Source organism: Zootoca vivipara, chromosome 17 (assembly GCF_963506605.1).
Source record: "Zootoca vivipara chromosome 17, rZooViv1.1, whole genome shotgun sequence".
Classification (NCBI taxonomy): Eukaryota; Metazoa; Chordata; class Lepidosauria; order Squamata; family Lacertidae; genus Zootoca; species Zootoca vivipara.
In genome coordinates, this window is record NC_083292.1 from 30,237,771 (window position 1) to 30,258,451 (window position 20,681).

Sequence of the window (20,681 nt, forward strand, 5' to 3'; positions counted from 1 at the left end):
GGAATGCACCATGAGCCTTCTCTCTCTCTCTCTCTCTCTCTGTGTGTGTGTGTGTGTCAGGGTCAGGCTGCTTTAGGCTCGAAACAGTCATTGCAGAATGATTTCCCCCTCCTAGATGGAACTGTCCATGTAAGGGCCAATGTGATGTCATGGCTGAGGGTTTGAGGACCTGGATCAAATGTTGCCTTGGCCACAAACCCCTGATATGGCTTTAAGTCAGCCACACTCCTCTGCATCATGGACACGATTGTGTTATTTATTGCTGATGCAATATTGCATGCAAAAGCACTCTGAACGCTTAGGGGAAATGCTTTGTAAATATGAAGAGGCACTGTGTCCTTGTAGCTACAGGGTTTGGGTTTAAATCTCCGCCCACAAAAAAGCTTGCAGGTGACCTTCAGTCTTGGAGAGGGCAGGAGGTATAAGAAAAGTAATAAATAGGAATAAGTAATCAAACAAACACTTTACTGATTCCATCTCTGAACCAAGCCCAGGTGGCCATGAAGGGTGATGACCTGGTGCTGAAGCAGCTACCAACATTACAGCTCACGTACGTAATGCTTTTGTACCATCGAGAATTAGCAAATGCCCGGGTCACCTGTTATGCATCCTTTACATCAGTTAACAAGACAGACTAACATGACCTTTCTTTGTGTCCTTCCATCCAGGTGGCTGTGAAAATAATTGATAAGACGCAGCTGAACTCCTCCAGCTTACAGAAGGTAAGGAGTGTGTGGGTAGTTTCGATTTTTATACACTTAACCGAGAAGCATTGTAGGATTGTGTGGCACGCTTTTGCTATCTCATTGGGTTTGCTCTTGTGAAGCTGCTCACTCCTTGTTCCATATACTGAGAGAGTAGGGACTTTGTCTGTATTTATTTGTAAATGCACGAAAAGATTTCATGATGGTTTGGTATTTGATGAAGTCTCTGTCAGTGATAGGCTGAGGTTTCCGTGATGTCACAGAGTGGCCGAGCATTGGAGGCTCTGACTGCCATTGGCTATCGGGCAGGGCAAGCAGCTTTGGAAAGGAGTGCTGGAGTAGAAGAATCCAGGGAGAAATAGAGGAAAGATGAGAGAGACATGTGAAAATGTCCAAAGCCTGGAGCTCTGCATAAACATCCTGTCTCTGGGGAATGTCCAGTCCTGAAATTGGTGATCTGCTGACAACCTAGGATTCCCTTTCTCTTCTTCCAGCTGTCCAGACCCACTTTTTTTTCTTGCCTTCAGCATGCTTCCTGCATCCTCTCCCTTTCTCTTTCATGATTCTTTGCCCAGGGCAGTGAAGCTCCCGCACCCAAGACTAGGCACCCCCTGACAGCATTGCCCCATTATGCTGGGATGGATCCTTATCACCCTGCACCCTTATGGGCCAAAAAGTGAGTGGGGCTGCCCACCTGACGACATAGTGATGTCAGGTGACTCGTTATAATGTAATGCACAGAAGCCCCATGTGGTCAGCTGATCATTGAGGCTTGAAAAGGGGTTTTGTAGAGGACTTTACAGGGGCTGTTGATTGGCGGTGTCCACAGACCCCCCTTTTGTCCCACCCACATCTTTGCTGGCCCTGCACTTGTCATCACATATGGTGTCATGCTTAGGGCAGGTAAGTCTGACTTGGCCAAAAGAGCCTGGTGGGCCATATAGGGATGTCTGGTGGGCTTAATTGGGGGCAGAGGTTATACATCTCCACCCTATATCAAAACATTTAACTCTGTACAGATGGCAGAGGTGCTGTTTACCTTTTTTCCTCCTTCTCCCTGCATTGGGGAAAACTGTTCAGCCTGATAAAAGGTAAGGTCAGAGAGCAAGCAATTCAGTGCAGACTGATCTCTCCTCCTCCACCTCCCCTCCCCAATTCTCTCCATCTGCACCCTCTTGTCAGCCCAGAGAGGCATCTTAGCTCCTCCTCCTCCACTTGGCTGCCCTTTGATATAATCCCCCACCTCTCATCAGAGTTGGGCTTGTGTCTGGCTGAGACCCGATATCAGCCTCGCTGTGTCCCTACAGTGGTGCTCGCACAACCTGCTGACATTGCACCTGTCAGCCGCAGCAGCAGCAGCCAGCGGCTAAAGTGATGGCCACAGAGCCAGTTGGACTTTGGGTCCTGTTTGATTCTGAGCCTGACACAGCCAGCTAGGCCCATTGTGACTCTGTTTGGCAGCGGCAGCGGCAGCAGCAGTAGCAGTAGCAGCTGCTGACGGGGCCTTGTAAACAAAAGGCTGAGCGAACCAGCTGAGTTTTCTGTTTCTGCAGCAGCTCCCTGGATCTGAGAGCAGAAGCTTCCCTCTCCAGCCCAGATTGCTTTGCGTTGCCTTCCCACCTGCTGAAGCTTTCAGCACTGCCTTTCAGCTTGCTGGTGGCTGAAGGTGGGGGTTGACCTCTCTTTCCCCAGCAGCAGACCAGCATGGAATTGCTTCCCTTGAGCAGTTTGGTTCTGCTTTGGAGGCTACGGGGTGGTGGCTGGCTTGCCAAGAGAAGCCCGTTCTATCCACAAGACGCTGGCCCTCGCAACAGCTAAAAGAGGCCACAAAGTGACCAACCCCGTATGCTGTGACTGCAATTGAGAGCAAACTTGAAGCAGCAAAAACATTGCAGGGAGAATTAACTCCAGGAGGGTCAAAGGTTTTTCTCCCAGCCTTCACCAGTGACCAAATTTATGAGCTTTGCATGCCGATCCCAGTGCTTGGAAGTGCCCTGCTGAGAATAGCTCTGGGGTATTAGTTGAAGCTTTAGGTTTCTAGTGCCAGCTGTATTGTAAACTTCAGAGCATGGCCCCCATGTGAAGTGCTGTTATTCTGAGGATTTTTGCTTCCCCTCTTCTCCCTACCTCTTAAAAAAAGGTTGTTTATCCCTTCTAGTTCACAGAGTGCACCCAAAGCTAGTGGCTGGGCTGTGGGTCAGTATAGTTCACTGCTCCTTACCCTGACACTTGTGTTGCTATTAACAATTGCTTGCAAAAAAATTCTAGACCACCAACATTAATAAAAAAACCATGGAGGTTCACATTATAAAATCAATAAAAAGATTATATTCCTGAAACAATTGCAGACACACACCCCTTTCCATTTCTTCCCTGCTTCTGTCTTGATCTCTGTTCCCCCCACCACCCAGCCTAGGATGGGACAAACTATACCATATTTTGTCTGAAAAAGGCATTTTGTAATGAAAAATAAAGAGAGATCAAGTTGCATATCTTCTTACTTCTTCCTTTAAAATATTTATAACCTACTCTGCCATCCATCGAGATCTGCAAGGTAACATGACGGCCCTTTCAATTTTGCAGGATTTTGCCTGCTTCTAGGGCCAAACCTCTGGCATTGCTTTAAGCCAGTGATGGGAAGGCCTGTGGAGCCCTTCAGAAATTGCTGGGCTCCCATTCCCCATCAGCCCCAGCTAGCGTGGTCTGGAAATGACGGGAGTTGCCAGCAACATCTGGAGGGCCACAGGCTCCCCATCCCTGCTTCAGGTGAATGGTTTGCTCTCACTCCCTCAGCCAGCACAGGAGAGAGATGTGTTACCGAAGGCTGGAGATTGCATCTTTCTTTCTTTCTTTCTTTCTTTCTTTCTTTCTTTCTTTCTTTCTTTCTTTCTTTCTTTCTTTCTTTCAATAAAGCATGCTGCTCTGTTGGTAGCAAGGTAGCCGTCCCCATGTTGCTTCCCAAATGTTCCTTCTGCTCTTCCCACCGCAGGCGTCTGGACTGCGTAGGTGTCACAAGCACATGGACTCCACGAGAGGAAGGAATGTTGCTGCGAAGATAAATCCCTTCTCTCTCTCTCTCTCTCTCTCTCTCTCTCTCTCTCTCTCTCTCTCTCTCTCTCTCTCTCTCTCTCTGTCTCTGTCTCTGTCTCTGTCTCTCTGTCAGCTGCAATGGGTTTTTCTCATCCCCTTCCCCCAAAAGAAACCCTTTATAGCTTTCTTCCTCAGGATGATGGATGGGAACCAGCATGCTCAATGTACTTGAGAGAGGATGGCTGCCCAGGAGGGCAGTTCCTGTTTGCACTGGTGTGGGCTCACTTGAAACAGTTCAGGCCTTCCTGTGGTTAACCTCTCGCTGGTTAGCAACCATCTTGCAAACATGCCAGTCATTCCCCCACAGTGCTGCTCTGCAGACTGGGATGTGCCTTGAAAGGCATCGTTGCAACTGCCCAGGTGGGTGGAGGAAGAGTGTGGAGCTAGTGCTTATGCTGGGCCTTAGGCAAAGTGTTGCTCAAGTTATCCTGGAGGATAAGGCTTCTGTCAGTGGCTGCTGGCCACAACAGCTGTGTTCTCTCTCTCCATTCTCAGAGGCAACTGGTTGCTGAGAATCATAAGTGGGGAGAGCTGTTGTTGCACTAGGGGTCTTGCTTGCATGTGGTTGGCTGCTGTAAGAACAGAGTGCTGGTCTAGATGTGTCTTTGACCTGGTCCGGCAGGGGTCTTCATTTGTTCCTCTCCTCATAATACTCTATCTCAGTGCCACAGGCCCCACCCAAGCGGCCAGATTTCAGCCAACCTGGAAAACCTCTCTTATGTGCAATGTTCTGTCAACATATGTCAGCTGCATCCCCTTCTTGAGCCAAAAGTGCTTTCTGCTTACATTGGTTGGGTGCTGACTCCTCCCCAAGATTGGGATGGTTTTTCATCTTCAGAGCCCATTGCTATCTTGTCCTCACCTCACATGTCAGAGTCCTCAACATCTAGGCGCACAGGTTAAGAACTGGGGCGGGGGTGGAAGCCGGCAGCTGGAATATCCATCTGCCTCCAGCTTCTGGACCAAGGCAGGATCTGAGCTGTGAGCTGGTAGTGGTGTTTTTCCCCAGCAGCAAAGGGATTTATTTGTCTGAACAGCTGTTCCTGGGCTTGGGCGGGTGGGGGGTCTTCCCTCCTGCATCAGCCCAAGCATCTGTTCCTTGCGCTAAGGAGATGAAGTGTCACAGGAGACCCGCCCCTTAGGGCTGCAGAGCCAACTGCCTGACGTTCGCCAACTAGATCCTGAGCAGAAAACCCTTTTCTCCCCACCCCCCGCCATATCCTTTTATAAATAAAGGAAATATTATAGGGAAGTTACACTCCTTATTTATCATAACTGTGTTGAGTTTGAATCTGGCCCCTTTGATCTCCCTTTTCAAGCCAATGCCGGGCGGGGGTGGGGGAGAGCTGTGTGTTCGCCACCCCCACCTACCCCTCCGGCTCAATTATTAGCAGCTTATTACCTAGGCTCATTGCAGGCAATCGGATTGCCTTTTTTTAATTAACAGATTACTGTAACACATTATCCTTTAAAAATGTCTAATCCAAGGAGAACAAAGATTGGGGCAAGGTTGTGGGAGGGAGGGCAGGTTCTGACCAAGCTTGAGGTTTTGGAGAATGTGATACTTGGCAGATTTTTAGAGTGTAGAACAGACCTCCAAAGGCCATCCCATCCAGCCACTTCCTGCGAGGTCGGAGCATCCGGCCAGTTGCCCCAGATGTCTTTAAGTCAGGTTTTTCCCAATCTGGGGCTGATGCAAGTTGTACTGCACAGCATCAGGCAGCTACCAGGTTGGGAAAGACTTAAGCTAAGGGACATAGGACTGTTTGTGCCTGTGTAAATCCACCTGCATTGATCCTTCTGTTTCTGCTCTGCTCTTCTGTTTCTGCAGCTCTTCCGGGAAGTGCGAATAATGAAGGTTTTGAATCATCCTAATATAGGTGAGCCCCCTTCCGTTCCCCCTTCCCCTCCCTTTTGCCACTGGATTTCAATGTTCTTAAGTAGTATATTCAGACCTGTAAGGCACTTTATTTCCAAAAGGGTAATTGAGAGAGAGAGTCCCTGAGGCTTTCCTACCTCTGTGGCAATTCTTTTGAAAGCCTTTAAGTGAGTGGCTGTTGCTGCTTCGTCATGCGGCAGTGAATTCCACACATTAATTACCTCTAATGTTCAGGAGTGCTTCCTCTTTGTCTGCACTGAACAAACTGCCAGGCCGTTTCATCACGCAGGAGAGAGGGAGAGCACTTTCTCTCTCAGCCTTTTGTAATTTTTTGTAGTCCACCTCCGCCTTCCCCGCCCTTAAAAGTCTTCTGTCCTCTTGTCTTGCAGTTAAATTATTTGAAGTAATAGAGACAGAGAAGACACTGTACCTCGTCATGGAGTATGCCAGTGGGGGTGAGTGTTTGATCTGAAGCCTCTTTGAAAGACACGTTGTGGGGGACCTTATTCCGAGAGTCTGTGTGGTGTATTTCAATATATTTGTAGCTTACTTTCCCCAGATTGTGCTGCACTGCGGCTTCCATCGTCCTCATCCAGTTTAACCCGGTGGTCAGGGATTATTGGAGTTGTAGGTTAACAGCATTTGGGAGCCCAGGTTTAAGAACAATGGCACATTTGGTTTCAACTGTCGGACTGGGGTGACCAAGGTTCAAATCTTCACTCAAACCAGGAAGCTCATTGGGTGACCAGTCTCTTTCTCTCTCACACACAAATACTCTCTCTGACCTACCTCACAGGGTCATCAGGAGGATAGAATGGAGGGGGTTCTCCTGAGTTCTTTAAATGAAGAATGAGATATATCCCTAGATCTGTCACATTTTTCTCCCCTTTCGGCTCCAGAGACAGAAGGAGAGTCACAGGGTGGGGGTCACAGCTAGCTTCACCTTCTCCCTCATCACATAATTTGGGAGGTGAGACATGTATCCTGTGGCGTGCTGGTTATAGGATGCAAGGTGTACTGAGTCAGGTCAGTGACCCATCTTAGCTCAGGACCATCTACTTAACTGGCAGCAGCTCACCAGGGGGCTTTTCTCCCTTAGACAGCAAGGTGTGCACTGATAGTGTTGTATGCCATTTCGTACAGTGTTTGAACAGTAAGTACATGCAGGCATACCTCATCTCATTGCACTTATTGCAGCTTATAGCAGACACAGCTACATGCAGCTTGGCTGCTTCCAGGAGAAGGAAGCCCCCTGCTGCCGTCACCCCTCTCCTGTCCATGGGAGTGGAGCTGGCTAGGGCTGGAAATGGGTTTTTCCTGTCCCGCCACTGCAGTCAGGGGGACCTTGCTTAATAGACTACAGTATAGTGTAGTCATAAGTTTTGTGTGCACTGGGAAACAAACAAAATTGTGTGGCTCACTTTATTGCAATATTTGCTTCATTGCGGCGGTCTGGAACCAAGCCCGCAACTTCTCCGAGGTGTGCCTGTAAATGTTCTAAATACCACATCCTAGAGGGTTTTTCTGAAAGTGCCTGTCTATAGGTAAGTTCCCTTCCCCCTTCCTTCCCTCCCCCCCCCCCCCGGTGACTCTTGACAGCGGCTTTGCCGAGTTTAAGGGTTGCCTTTTTTTTAAAAGCGGGCTCTGAATCTCTGGAGGCAACCTTGCCAGTTTTGTGCGAATGTCACGCGTTCTGTCGGGAAACACAAAGGCCTTTAGAAATGCCACTGCCATTACTGGTGGGCCCTAGACAATTGCAGGAGATGGACGGAACGCATCCTACTCACCAGACAGGCAGTGCCTGGAGACAGCTGTCCGTGGGGCATGGCTCTCTTTCAAGATGAAGCTGTAGCCTTATGGAAAGGCTCATTGTAACATAGGAAGCCGCCTTATACCAGCCTCGACTATGTGGGGCTGTCTAATCCAATGCAGGGTCCCTGGCAGAGAAAAAGTGTCTCTCCCTTTACCTGATACTTTGAACCTGGGATCTACTGCATGCCAAGCTGGTGAATGCTGCTTCCTTCCTTGGAACATAGGCAACTGCCCAATACCATGCCAAGCTGTTTGTTCATCCAGCACAGACTACTGTGGGAGGAATTCAACATTCCTCTTCTCCAGTCACTCTGTCAGCATAATCATGTCAGCTTGCCAGACAGAACCACTTTCCCTCTCCTACCCCCCCCCCCCATATGCTGGTCTGGGGTTTCACCTGACCCCCCCACCCCGAGCCAATTTCAGGGGTGCATGGGGGAGGAGACGGGGGGAAGCCCCATTGTGCAAACTGTTGCTCAGGGTTTCCACTGGGAGAACTCATTAGGTGAATCTTGCTCTCTGGCTGGCAGTGGTTCTCCAATTGTCTCGTGCAGAGAAAGGTCCTTCCCCATCACCTGCTGCCTTATCCTATTTAATTGGCGATAATGAGGGTTGAACCTGCCACTGAGCTCTTGTCCCTTCCTTAGAACACAGCCTGGCCTGGATATTTATCTATCTAGCCCAGAACTCTGAACAGCATTTCACTAGGGCAGGCACCCCCAAACTCAGCCTTCCAGCTGTTTTGGGACTACAGTTCCCATCATCCCTGACCACTGGTCTTGTTAGCTAGGGATGATGGGAGTTGTAGTCCCAAAACAGCTGGAGGGCTGAGTTTGGGGATGCCTGCACTAGGGTCTGTAACAGAGAAGAGGCTTCCCCATCATTTATCTGATCCTTCAAAGAAACAAAAAAATAGCAATGATTAGGATTGAATCCAGGGTCTTGTTCATGTCAAGCAAGTGCTCTACTACTGAGCTATGGTGAGAGAAGTGGCTGAGACTTCTGACAAGTACAGCTGGACTGGTGTCCTCTGCTCCTCCAGGCCCAAGCGGAATCTGCTCCTGAGTTTTGTTATTCTCAGCGATGGCAAAAATGGGTGGGGGTTAGAGGAGGCACAGGATGGAGGGCAATGTTCTAAGTCCTTTCCTCTGACATCCCTCCCCACAACCTCAGCACACACAGAACCTCAGCATCAGACTTTCAGCAGAACTCCCAAGTAACATTTTGCTTCCCTCTTGCGCCCCCTGCAGGTGAGGTGTTCGACTATTTAGTAGCCCATGGAAGAATGAAAGAGAAAGAAGCACGGGCAAAATTCCGACAGGTTGGTGCTGCACCCTTCTTGAACTGCAGGAAGCAAACAGTGTTTATAGGGCCCCAGGAGCTGCCCAGCAAATATGAAAGTGGGGCTTGATGCTTTCTGTGGTGAAGATCCATGTAATTCCACCCCCTGCCCCCCAGCAGTTCTATTATTCATACACAGCCCACAGGCATATGGGGATACATTGCAGAAAATCGATTCCTACACTTTGGGGACTGTGATTAAAGGGCACTGCATCTGGATTGTGTGTGTCATGAAGCAACACAAACCTCCCCCCTGACCTCTCTGTTCTCTTGTCTTCCAGATAGTTTCTGCTGTGCAGTACTGTCACCAAAAATTCATTGTACATAGAGACTTGAAGGTGAGTATAAATGCTGAAAACGCTCCTGGGGCAAGAGTGTGTAAAGCTCTGTGTTTACCCTGTGCAAATGCTGGATTTCCTGTTGGAGTTAAAAACTTCTGGTGTTGTTGGCCCATTGGCTTCCCCAGCCTGACTTGCCTTTCACCTTCCTTTGCAGGCAGAGAACCTGCTCTTAGATGCCGACATGAACATTAAAATTGCAGACTTCGGTTTCAGCAACGAGTTCACGTTTGGCAACAAGCTTGACACCTTCTGCGGGAGCCCCCCGTACGCCGCCCCTGAGCTTTTCCAGGGCAAGAAGTACGACGGCCCCGAGGTGGACGTCTGGAGCCTAGGGGTTATCCTTTACACACTGGTCAGCGGCTCCCTGCCCTTCGATGGGCAGAACCTCAAGGTAAGGAAGTAGTGGAGGGCGAGGAGAATGGTTTACAGCTTCAGGGGGTTGGCAGCACAATTGCGACTTGAGGCTGGTTATCCCAGTATTGAGGGAACAAACTCTGTGGATTCCCAGTTGTGTCAGTCAGACTGAGCTGTGGAAGAAGTTGCCTCGGCAATGGACCAGAGCCACCCAAAGGCTTCAGGGACTTCTAGTATCTCCACTCCCTTCTGTGCATGTGTGTGTTAGGATCAGGGCATCTTCCCTTAGAACAGGTGTAGGGAGCCTTTTGCAATCCAGATGTTGCTGAGCTATACCTCTTGATCACTGGCCATGCTTGCTGTAGGCAGTGTGAGTTGTTGTTCTGCAACATCTGGAGGGTCAAAGTCTCCCCTGCACCTGCAATTGAGTTACGTGCGGAATTGCTGCTCATTCCCTCCCCTTTCCCTCTGCAGGAGCTGCGAGAACGGGTCTTGAGGGGGAAGTACCGGATCCCCTTCTACATGTCCACGGACTGTGAGAACCTGCTGAAAAAATTCCTCATCCTCAACCCTAGCAAGAGAGGCACTTTAGAGGTGAGGAGACAGGACCGGGGACCAGGTGGGCTGGGCAGGAGGGAGGCTGGCATCCGCTTGTGGAATCGTACACCACACCGCCCATCATTTTGGAGTTCCTGCTGTCGTGCCATCTAGTCATAGGAAGGTGCCTTCTTCCAAAGTGGACCATTGAGCCGTCAAGTTCAGTATTGTCTCTACAGACTGGCAGAACCTCTCCCAAGGTTTCAGACTAGGAGTCTTTCCCAGTTCTGTCTGGAGTTGCCAGAGATGAAACCTGAGACCTAGCTTGTTCTCACTGGCGAAGTGGTAGGAGTTTTCCAGAGTCTGTTCATACAGGGCAAGGCAGGTCCCTGGGCAGCTCCCGGTGGACTCTGCTGACTGAGCTATGGAAGATGCTGCCTCAGCAAAGGGCCAGAGTCAATCCCAAGACTTTAGAAGGCTGACACGGCCTTCCAGTGGCTCCCCACCCCGATTAAAGCCATCTAGAATTGGGACATGATTCTGTGACCACATGCTGCTGGGCAGCTGCTAAGCAAGAGATGTTACAAGGGATTCATCCCTAGAGTTTGAGGGTGATGGGAGAGCCAAGGTGGTGCAGTAGTGGGCTGCTGAGGGCTCCCTCCTCCAAGTAGGGTAATTTGTGAGCTATCTGAATCAGTCCTCCTGGGGCAACACTGGGGCGTGGATGCCAGGGACATGAGAGGACTTAACTGAATGCAAAACATGTGCTGTCATTGCCTTAAATCAGTAGTTTTTACTAGACCCACCTCAGTGTGGAACCCATTCCCTCCTGCCCTGCCTCCCCACCCCACCCCCACCCCCCAAAATAAAAATCTGAGACATATGTGAAGACTTCCTTCTTTGGATGCCTTTAAGAGATTCCCTCCCTTTCACTCTCTGATGAGATCGTTTCCCAAATACTTCTGCTTTGTTCACCCGTTAATGCTTTTCAGTTTGCGCTCTTGGAAACAAAAATAACAAAACCCTTTCGGTGTATACGGAAAACGTAATGTGTGACTGTGACCTTTGACAGTATTTGGTTAAGCAAGTGTATTTTGGGCAGTTGCTTAACCAACTCTGGATCCAGGTTTTGCCCTTGGTTTTTAAGTCTTAGAATTGTGCCAGCACTGTCTCAGTTTTTAGAAGGTGTATCCAAGTCCATGCTGGTAGGAAAGCCCTGTCGTTGCAAGCAGTGCACGGTCTTGTTTGTTTTTAGTTTTATTTTCCAAAAGGCTGTTTTCCGTGCCTCCAGTGCTAGTGTGAAGAGGGCCTGGTTCATTTCCCAGCGGTTGGCTCCTGCCTTTGTCTGGCTGGGCTGCACTGCCCCCTGCCATCCAAAACTGCCTTTCTGCGTAGGCAAGTAATTAAGAAGCCCCGCCAGCCATTCTCTTGAATAGGAGAGGGAAGTTCCTTGCTGTCTGGCGCTGGAATGCCATGGCCCCTGCTGCTCTCTGCCTGCAAGCAACAATTTTAACTGTGGGCTTCAGGGATGCAGAAGGGGAAGTGCAGGGAAGAGTGCATTAAGGGGGGGCAGTTGGGTTTGTGCTCGGGTGTGGGCGGAGACAAGGCAAGACACACACACACACACACACACACACACACACACACACACCCTTCTCCGTGATACACAGAGGGAGGGTACTGTGTTGATTTCATGCCAGAGGCAAGGAGAAGGTCTTGGCAGATCACTGCAGCAGCAAGCTGGGGTTTCCAGTCAGTGGTGCGAATTGCATGGTTTTGCTTTGTGGTTTGGTTTGTGCATAGCAGGTGTGGGGAACCTACAACTACAACTCCCACCCAGCCCCAGCGAACGTGGCCAGTGACTGGGGGTGATGGGAGTTGTAGTTCAGCGACCTATGGAGAGCCAAAGTTGCCTACACCTTGTTTATAGAATAAAATAACCTATTTCATTAATCAATTAATTTAAAAAAGTCTCTATCCCCACCCCACCCCCAAATAAGAGTGACTTGCAACAATAGAGTATATGTACAATGGGCAATATTCATTGTCAGTCGTAGTTTGAGTAGACCCATTGAAATCAGTGGACTTCATTAACTCAGTGGGTTTATGAGTTTGACTTAGTTGGGTATTGCCCAGGAAAAGCCAAATCTGCACAATACATCAGACAACCACCAAAAAATCCCAGCATAATAAGAAAGCCAAAAATATCAAAATCCACAAGGACAGCAATTCATAAAGCTCATCAAATAAAGTGAAGAAGCAGAGAAATGAAGATTGATATTAGGCAGACACCTTTGCTGTATATATATATATAGTTGCCTGCTGAAACCTTTTTTTAAAAAACAATCCTAACCAAACATTTAATTTAGTTACCTATATTCATAAAAGCTTATCTGATATTTATTTGTATTTTAATTATAATTATTTTATGCTTACATGTTTTAATATCATGCTTACATGTTTTAATAAGGTTTTTTTGGATTTTAGATATTTGCAGTTTTATTACATACACTAGCTAGGAGAGCTTGCTGATTATGCCATGGCCTTTCATGAATAAATCATGGGCTAGGGTGGTGACATGGATTGCATTACCGAGACTTGCAGAGAGAGGGAGAGGTGGGCCAGATCTCCTCACAGTTGGGAGCTTCCTGTGAACATTGTGGGGAGAGAGGTGTGCGCAGGGCCTGCGTTTTGCACGAGTGGTTCCAGTTTTCCAATAGGAAACTTTTCCAGCTATGCAGCTGGGACCATCCTCGCCGAAACGTTAAAAAGGAAGAAAGCACTCCTCTGCGCTGTTGTCCTTTACCTCACCGCCACCCCCCCACATACTGAGCCAACATTTCCCCTTCCCCTCTCCATAGCAAATCATGAAAGACCGCTGGATGAATGTGGGTCACGAGGACGATGAACTGAAGCCTTATGTGGAGCCTCTGCCCGACTACAAGGATCCCCGGCGGACAGGTGTGGCACTGAAGCGGGGTGGGTGATTGGGTGGCCCTGCGATGGTGACCTGCTGCTGCGCAGGATCTTTCCGGGGAAGCGCTTGGCTATCGTTTCCCTGCAGGGCGTACCCACAGATTTCCCTCCCTCCATGCATCTTTTAAACACAGTTTTATTTATTTATTTATTTATTTATTTATCCACCCTTCAAGGCGCTCTGACCGTCTCTCTCCTTTCCCTGTGTGTGCGTGCTCCCTTCCGTTGTCCTGCAGAGCTCATGATATCCATGGGATATACCCGGGAGGAAATCCAAGACTCCTTAGTCAGCCAGAAGTATAACGAAGTCATGGCTACATATCTGCTGCTAGGATACAAAAATTCAGAGGTGAGTTCCTTGTCCATTTGTGTGCGTGTGTGGCTTCCGTTTGAGGGACTGAGCTGCAAACATCTGGGTGTTTGCATGTCTTCAGAGGAAGCTCCATCAGTGGAAGCGCACTGGTGTGAAACTCCCAAGTGCAAAAGCACAATTCTGAATCTGTCCCGTTGGGTGTCTGCGGCAGAGGTTGCTGCCCCCTGGGACCGGCAGGGCAGAAGGTAGAGGGGTCAGCTGGAGGTGGAGGCGGAATCGGTGACTGGCGGAGCCGTCAAATTCTACTTTTGTCACCATCCTCCTCCTACCCGCAAGGACAGCATCGAGACCAAGGAGGAGGAAGCCAACAGGCAGGAACACCACCTGGACTGGTTGTAGGTAGGAAGGCAGCCAAAAGCAGGCTGGCTGTGGGCAGGCTGAGGTTGGTGGGTGGTGCCCCAGTCACCCTGATAAACCAGCCTCTACTAGACACCTGCCTTCCCTGTTGATTGCTTAGAATCATAGAATCATAGCATTGGAAAGGGGCCCTGAGAGTCATCTAAACCAACCCACAGCCGTCCCTGGATGAGCTCAAACCACCAACCTTCTGGTTAACAGCCAAAAGCCCTGACCCATTCTGGAGACCACCTGAAATTAAATATATTGTCATGAACACACCTCCAGAGGTTGCAGAACTACAACTTGCCTCGGCACCAGCGAGCATGGCCAATGGCCAGGGCTGATGGGAGTTGTAGTTCAGCAACCTCTGGAGGGCCGGAGATTCCCCACACCTGGTGCAGAATGAACTGCAATATTTCAATCTGCAGTTGGGTGATGCATTTTTTTCAAATGCCCCTTAAATTTTTACTTGTAGTGCTCTTTGTTTTTTTTAAAAAAAATGTATCACAAAGTGAGCAGGCTGGGTTAGGATCTTTCTCCTAGGGATTTTTTTTTTTTAAGCACAGAGGAGCCTCCAAAATACGTATCTCTTCCTTGAGTCTGAAATGGTATAAACTGTTCTGCCACATCGTTTGGCTGTTGAGCGGGGTGGGAAGGCTGCAGTTTGACTCGGGGAGGGGCTGCGCTTTGTATCTCAGAATGTTCACAAGCACACCCCAATTTCTATTTTCACCCTCCAGCAGCAACTGTTAAGAACTACCATTCTCCTCTTCCTCAGCCGAGAGGAGAGATCATATAAATAATGTGTGTATGGTCTTCATCTCTGATATAAATAAATGATTACATGAATGGAATGCCTGGGTCAGAGCTTCACCCACTGAGTGAGCCTCTTCGCCCCCCGCCCTCGTGCTCCTGCCTGCTCTCTTCCAGCTTGACAACGATAGCATTACCCTGAAGCCACGGACCCAACCCGAACTTGCCAACAGCACCGCCCCCTCCCCGTCGCACAAGGTACAGCGCAGTGTATCAGCCAACCCCAAGCAACGCCGCTTAAGCGACCAGGGTGAGTCATACCACCACCACCACCACGTTTCTTGCTCGGGGGGACCCTGCCATTACAGTGCAGCCTCGGTTTTTGAACGTAATCTGTTCCGGAAGAACGTTTGAATTCCAAAACGTTCGAAAACTCAAAACGGAAAAATTAATACGAAAATCTCAATACAGAAGCCGCCCCGGAAGTTCAACTTCTGAGGCATGTTCGAAAATGGAAGCAGTTACTTCCAGGTTTTCGACATTCGAGTTCCAAAACGTTTGTCACTGAGATGTTCAAAACCCGGCGTTCCACTGTATTATAATTACTACTACTACTACTACTACTACTACTACTACTACTACTACTGTTACAACTGCTCATCTGACTGGCTCCGCCTATCCAACAAGGAGGCATAAAATATTTTATGTAAGATGGGGAATGTGCATCCTTACTGGCTGTTTTACAACATTCACCAGGCACTGCAGGAACTAAGATTCTGAGATCCAGCAAGGAGAGCTGGAAAGCTCAACTGGGTTGTGTGTGTGTGTGTTTTTTTTAATTACATGGTTATATTTTCCCTCCTGCTTTATGTAGCTCATGACTGCAGCCATGCAGGTTATTTAAAATTCCTGATGGTTTTTAATCTCCCTCTCCCTGCATTGGGGCACAGGGAATTTTCCAGTTGCTCATTGACTCCTTAGAAGAGAGAGTCCTTCCTTCCTTCCTTCCTTCCTTCCACACCTGTGAAACAGGGTCCTGCCCAGAAAGCACAAACTGCCCCTTGCTGGGTATCCCTTCCCCAAACCAGACCTCGCCACGCTGACTCTTCTTCTCTCTTCCCCCACTCCCTGACCCTCTCTTCTTCCCACCACAGTACCCACCATCCCAACATCCTCCTCGTACTCCAAGAAAACCCAGGCAGCCAACGCAGAGAACAAGCGGCCCGAAGAGGAGCGGGAGGCTGGGCGCAACAAGGCCAGCAGCACGGTCAAAGTGCCTGCCAGCCCCCTGCCCAGCCTCGAGAGGAAGAAGAGCACCCCCACACCTTCCACAGTCAGTCCTTTCTTGCTCTGGGGCGGGTAGGAAGGGGCTCTTGTCTTGTGGCCTCTGCATGTTTATGACGCGGGGAGCTGATCTTCCCGTGTCAGAGGGTTGCTGCAGCAGGGGGAGAACGACACGAGGAGCTGCTTCCAAGCAGCTGGCACTCAAAGGCATCCTGCCTCTGAACACGGAGGTTCTGTTCAGCTGTCAGCTGGGGTGAAGGGAACCGGGGCATGCCTCTGAGAGTTTGGATAACTGAGGATTGGAAGACTGCAACAAAGAGGGGGTACAGAATTAAAGTTTGGGGAAAGTACAGCACCTCCGGGCAGAACAGGGAATGACTCCTGGTCTGAAACCCTGGAGAATTGTAGACAATACTGAGCTAGATGGACCTCAGTAGGTCATTCTCAGTATAAGATGGCCACCTGTTTTGGGGGAAAGGGCCTAAGCTCAGTGGTAGAACGTATGTACTGCATGCAGAAATTCCCAGGTTCAATCCCTGGTATCTCCAGGTAGGCTTGGGAAAGATCCCCTGCCTCCCTTGCAGCCTCTTAAGAGCTGCTGACAGGGTAGACAATATATTGAGCTACCGTAGACCAGTGTTTTCCAAACTTAGGTCTCCAGCTGCTTTTGGACTACAGTTCCCGTCATCCCTGACCACTGGTCCTGCTAGCTAAGGATGATGGGAACTGTAGTCCAAAAACAGCTGGAAACCCAAGTTTGGGAAATACTGAGGTTGATGGACCCCTACGCATCTCTCTGTGTAAGGCAGCTTCCTCTATCCCTGTGTTATGACTCTCTGGGAGACTTCTCAGGTAGCCTAGCTCAAATTGTCTGTAGAAGCAGCAGGCTGGAGCTGCTTAACTCCCTTTCTCTTTCTCTGAAGTGTGAGCAGTGAAGGGCCCGTGCTCACTCAGTGTCTCTGCCCCTCTGCAGAACAGCGTCCTCTCAACCAGCACAAACCGGAGCCGCAACTCCCCTATGCTGGACCGGGCCAGTTTGGGCCAGAACTCCATCCAGAACGGCAAAGATAGGTAAGGGCTTGGAGCCCAGGCCAGCTTGGTCATGTCGCTTGCCAGATGCGGACATAAAGATGCACTAGGAAGAGAAAACTTCAGTAGTAGAGAGGTGTCCAGCTGTTTTGGGGCAGCTTTGCAGGGGGAGCAAAATGCAGGTGGCTGCACAGGGCTGTTTGGTGTATGGGTCACAGAGCCAGCCTACCTATCAGGCAACCACCTCAGGCAACAGGGCCCACCAAGGCTGCAGATCCTGGTGTTGATATTCCCTGACCCCTGGTGGGGAGCAGGGCACCATTTTGAGGTCCATCTCAGGTGCCAGAATGTATTGGGCCAGCCCTGATGGGTCATGCACTTCTTAATGCGTGGTGTGTGGCGGGGGTGGGGGTGGGGAGCGAGAGAGCCATCCCTGGAATGTACCATTAGAGATTGCAAGGTGGTGGCCGAGGCATGTGCTTGAATCCTCGAGGGTGGGAATTCCTCAGAAAGCCAAGAGGCAACAGTCAGCCAAAAGCCTTTTCCTTGGCATGACAACTTTTCTGTCTGCAGGCGCCTTTGTAACGCAAAGGAGGCAAGTGATTGACTCCACCAGCAGTCTGTAATAGGGGTAATCCTAAAGTTGGAGAAGTCATTGTGAGGCCATCCAGCGCAGTGCTGGAAATCAACAGCTGACTATGCAGCCTCAACTGGAAGGTCAGACCTGCCTTGTCAATTTTCTGTTTGGCTGGGCAAAGCCACAGTTGCTGCCTGCCTGGACTGCCTGAATGAAAACCACCAAGCAGACCTGCACACACATGCATGAACCTTTGCCTCTGGTTCCCTTATTTCCCTTCCCAAGTCACGGATGGAGATCCTATGGCCTCTCAGATATTGCCGGACTCCAGCTCCCACCGTCTCTGACCATTGCCTGTGCTGCCTGGGGCTGATGGGAGTTGGAATCCAACAGCACCTGGAGGGCCACAGATTCCCCATCCCTGCTCTACTCCCGTGTGGTTTTAAGAATATTATGAATGCGCTGCATACTTAAAACTGATTTTAACAATATTTCCTGGGATGGAGGAAGCAGTGCTCAACGTTTCAAAGAGTTCTCCCTAACTGTACCAAGCTGTGGTTCCCTGGGTTTTTGTGGGGCAGCCATTGCATTTACACAGGGTCAGAGGCCGTGGGTCCAAACCTGCCTGGGTTCGGGTGCCTTCTCTGTCAGTGGTCCATTCTCTTCTCCCCTGCTCCCCAAACACAGTCCTCAAAAAAGGGAGCTGCATCCTGGTTGCGGCAAGGTGGTATTACGAGGCAGTTTGGAATACTTAAGATGATTTGTAGTGTTGTTCTGTCAATTGATTGAGAGAGGGGAGGTGGCTGTGGGTATTGGGGGGGGGATGGCGCTTCTGTTCTTTCCTTCTGTCTGGTTCAGCAGAAGCAGCAGCCGCCTGAACCACGTGTCCTGGATCTGGAGCAACAATGTTCACCCCCCGGCCCATAGTTAGCCCTGCCAAATGGAAACTGGACTTCCTCTCTAGGGTCCCTTCCTCAACCAAGCAATCTGCTCCCTGCAGAGTTCTCCTTTCTCTGCCCCACCTTCTCCCCAGAAAATTCTGCAGCATTGGAGGAGCATCTCCTCCCATGAGCTCTCTCGCCCCCCCCCCCCCTACTCACACCGGCAGCCTAAAGTGGTGGAGCTCAAACACAGCTTGAGCCACTTCAGAGAGAACTAGACAAGTATTCCCTGCAATGTAGCCTTTTTAAGTGAGCTGGATGAATCTTGAACTGTGGACCCTCTGCAGTTCAGGCCAGTCCGGCGTGTTGATCCCACCACCACCACCACCATGCATCAGCACACTTCCGGGTCTTAGGCTATTAGCCACTAGCCTGCAGGGTTTATTTCATCGGCTTCTGAAAAGACTACTAGCCTGTGTTTCCATGATGGCCGTGGAGGAGAGGAAGCCCCACCCACCCAAGGGGACCGACAGGGGAGGAATGGAGGGACCTGTTTTTTCTGTCAACCAGCTCACTTGCTTGGACGGGATCCTGGTCGCCTGTCTCTACCAAAAGAGTTGCTAAATCCACAGCTGGTCTTAAGCTCTCCCCACTTTTCCTACTTCCGATACAGCTCAGAAGAAGCAGCCCTGCTTTTGACCTCTTCATTTCTCATCCATTATGGACACGCACATAACATAACATGCATAGATACATACAAGCAAAACCCATTTTCTTTTTGCTTGAGAACATTGGCTCTCTCTTTTTAGGGTCTAACTGCCATGGTGTCCCGTCCCCCACGCAACCCCAGCACGATTCCCTCCACATCCATTCCCACTCTTGCATCAAGGTTGTGCCTGACCCATATACAGATATACCGGGTTGTATATTGTATATTTGCTCTTCCCTCCCTTCCCCGGGACATCCGTGTACCTACTAGTGGCTGTATCCATGGTGAGAAAGGGATGGGTTGGTGAGGGGGAGATCCAGGGCCTTCTTCCTTCAGCTGAAATGATTAGAAGCAGCTCAGTTTCATTGAGCAAGGGGAAGCACGTGGAGCTGCCAAACAGACAGATTGATTATTTGAGAGCACGTGCCGTACCCAAAGCTGAAGGTGGAGTAGCCGCTGCCTTTCCTCCCCCCACCCTACAATCCTGCAATGAGGCCCCAGTTGATGCATGGCCCTGCCAGGACAAGTCAGGGCCTTTGGAGAATAAGGGGGCCCTTCCCCCTCTCTTGCACAAAGCAATAGGGTCAAGCAAGGGAACAGCATCAGAGACAGACACGTGCAAGGAAAGGAAAGGTTTGCTGCAAGGCCCTTGAGTGGCCCCTCCTGCCCGGAAAGAAAATGATTGTCAGAAAGACAGCAGGGTGGGAGACAAGAGCCCCTGGTGCCTCCTCTGGCTGGGCTTCCATTTTGCTTTTTTCTTCTGGCCTGTTTTGTTATAAAAGGGTTCCTTTTAATAAACATGCATAGGTTCCGTTTTGCAAATGTCCTAAATCGCTTTAAGGACTCCAGTCGAAAAGTGGGATATAAATTCAGTCGTTGATGAAAGAATGCAGATCAGTTAGCGAGAGGAGTTCTGCGTTTCCATGCCCGTTGGGTGGGAATAAGGGGGTGTCTGCCAGAGCAGCAGCTTCAGTGCATTGTTACTTTGGCAGTCTGTTCGGAGCCCACCCACCCCCACCCTGTGCACAGTCCCAAGTACCTTGCCTCTATCACATGACTTTTTTATTATTATTCCTGGGGGCTCGGGAATAAATCCACCCGAGACTCATAGAATGAGGAACTCTTCTTGAAATGGGCCCATTTTTAGCAAGCAAGATGTTGGGCGCAGTGGGTAAGGGTGGCACTTCCCTCCGAGACTGCGAGTCTGTTTGGGTCAGCTACGGATACAGCCAGCCACCTTCCCTGGTTTTTCCCTCCACCCTCCACCCCATCCTTCCTTTTTTAAACATCTGCTTCTCCCCTGCTTGTGTTTTCTTTCCTCCCCTCACCCTCCCAGCCTAACCACTCCAGGCTCCAGGGGTTCTACCGCTTCAGCTTCCGCCGCCGTGAGCTCTGCGCGCCCGCGACAGCACCAGAAATCCATGTCTGCCTCGGTGCACCCCTCCAAGCCCGCGCTGCCCCCCTCCGACAATAACTGTGAGGCGCAGCGACCCAGGCAAGTGGGCAGCTCTGCGTGCCTTGTGTCCTCCATCCCCTGCCCACCCCCAGGGCTCTCCAACATTTTTGTGTCTTCCGCCTGCTCCGCACCCTGGAGCCAGAGCTCTCCTTCCTCTCTGTCTCTTTTTTGCCATTCCCCAGTGCGCTCGCTCAGGGTCTGGAGGTACGGTAAGTAGAGGGGGACAGACAAATTTTTGGGGTTGGA

General features: G+C 50.0%; 1 protein-coding gene across 11 annotated transcripts in view; it reads left to right on the forward strand.

Moving 5' to 3' along the window:
* MARK2 (microtubule affinity regulating kinase 2) overlaps positions 1-20,681 on the forward strand; it is a 120,236-nt gene that overhangs the window by 89,649 nt on the left and 9,906 nt on the right. For 7 of the 11 annotated variants that reach the window (XM_035098414.2, XM_035098419.2, XM_035098418.2 and 4 more), the window contains exons 3-15: positions 669-722; positions 5,626-5,674; positions 6,063-6,128; positions 8,736-8,806; positions 9,108-9,164; positions 9,322-9,558; positions 9,996-10,115; positions 12,920-13,019; positions 13,271-13,383; positions 14,677-14,809; positions 15,654-15,832; positions 16,757-16,854; positions 20,316-20,474. In XM_035098414.2, coding sequence (XP_034954305.1) covers positions 669-722; positions 5,626-5,674; positions 6,063-6,128; positions 8,736-8,806; positions 9,108-9,164; positions 9,322-9,558; positions 9,996-10,115; positions 12,920-13,019; positions 13,271-13,383; positions 14,677-14,809; positions 15,654-15,832; positions 16,757-16,854; positions 20,316-20,474 — 1,436 coding nt within the window. The remainder of the gene's footprint in view (positions 1-668; positions 723-5,625; positions 5,675-6,062; positions 6,129-8,735; positions 8,807-9,107; positions 9,165-9,321; positions 9,559-9,995; positions 10,116-12,919; positions 13,020-13,270; positions 13,384-14,676; positions 14,810-15,653; positions 15,833-16,756; positions 16,855-20,315; positions 20,475-20,681) is intronic. The other 4 variants (XM_035098421.2, XM_035098423.2, XM_035098422.2 and 1 more) reach the window with 1 other exon arrangement.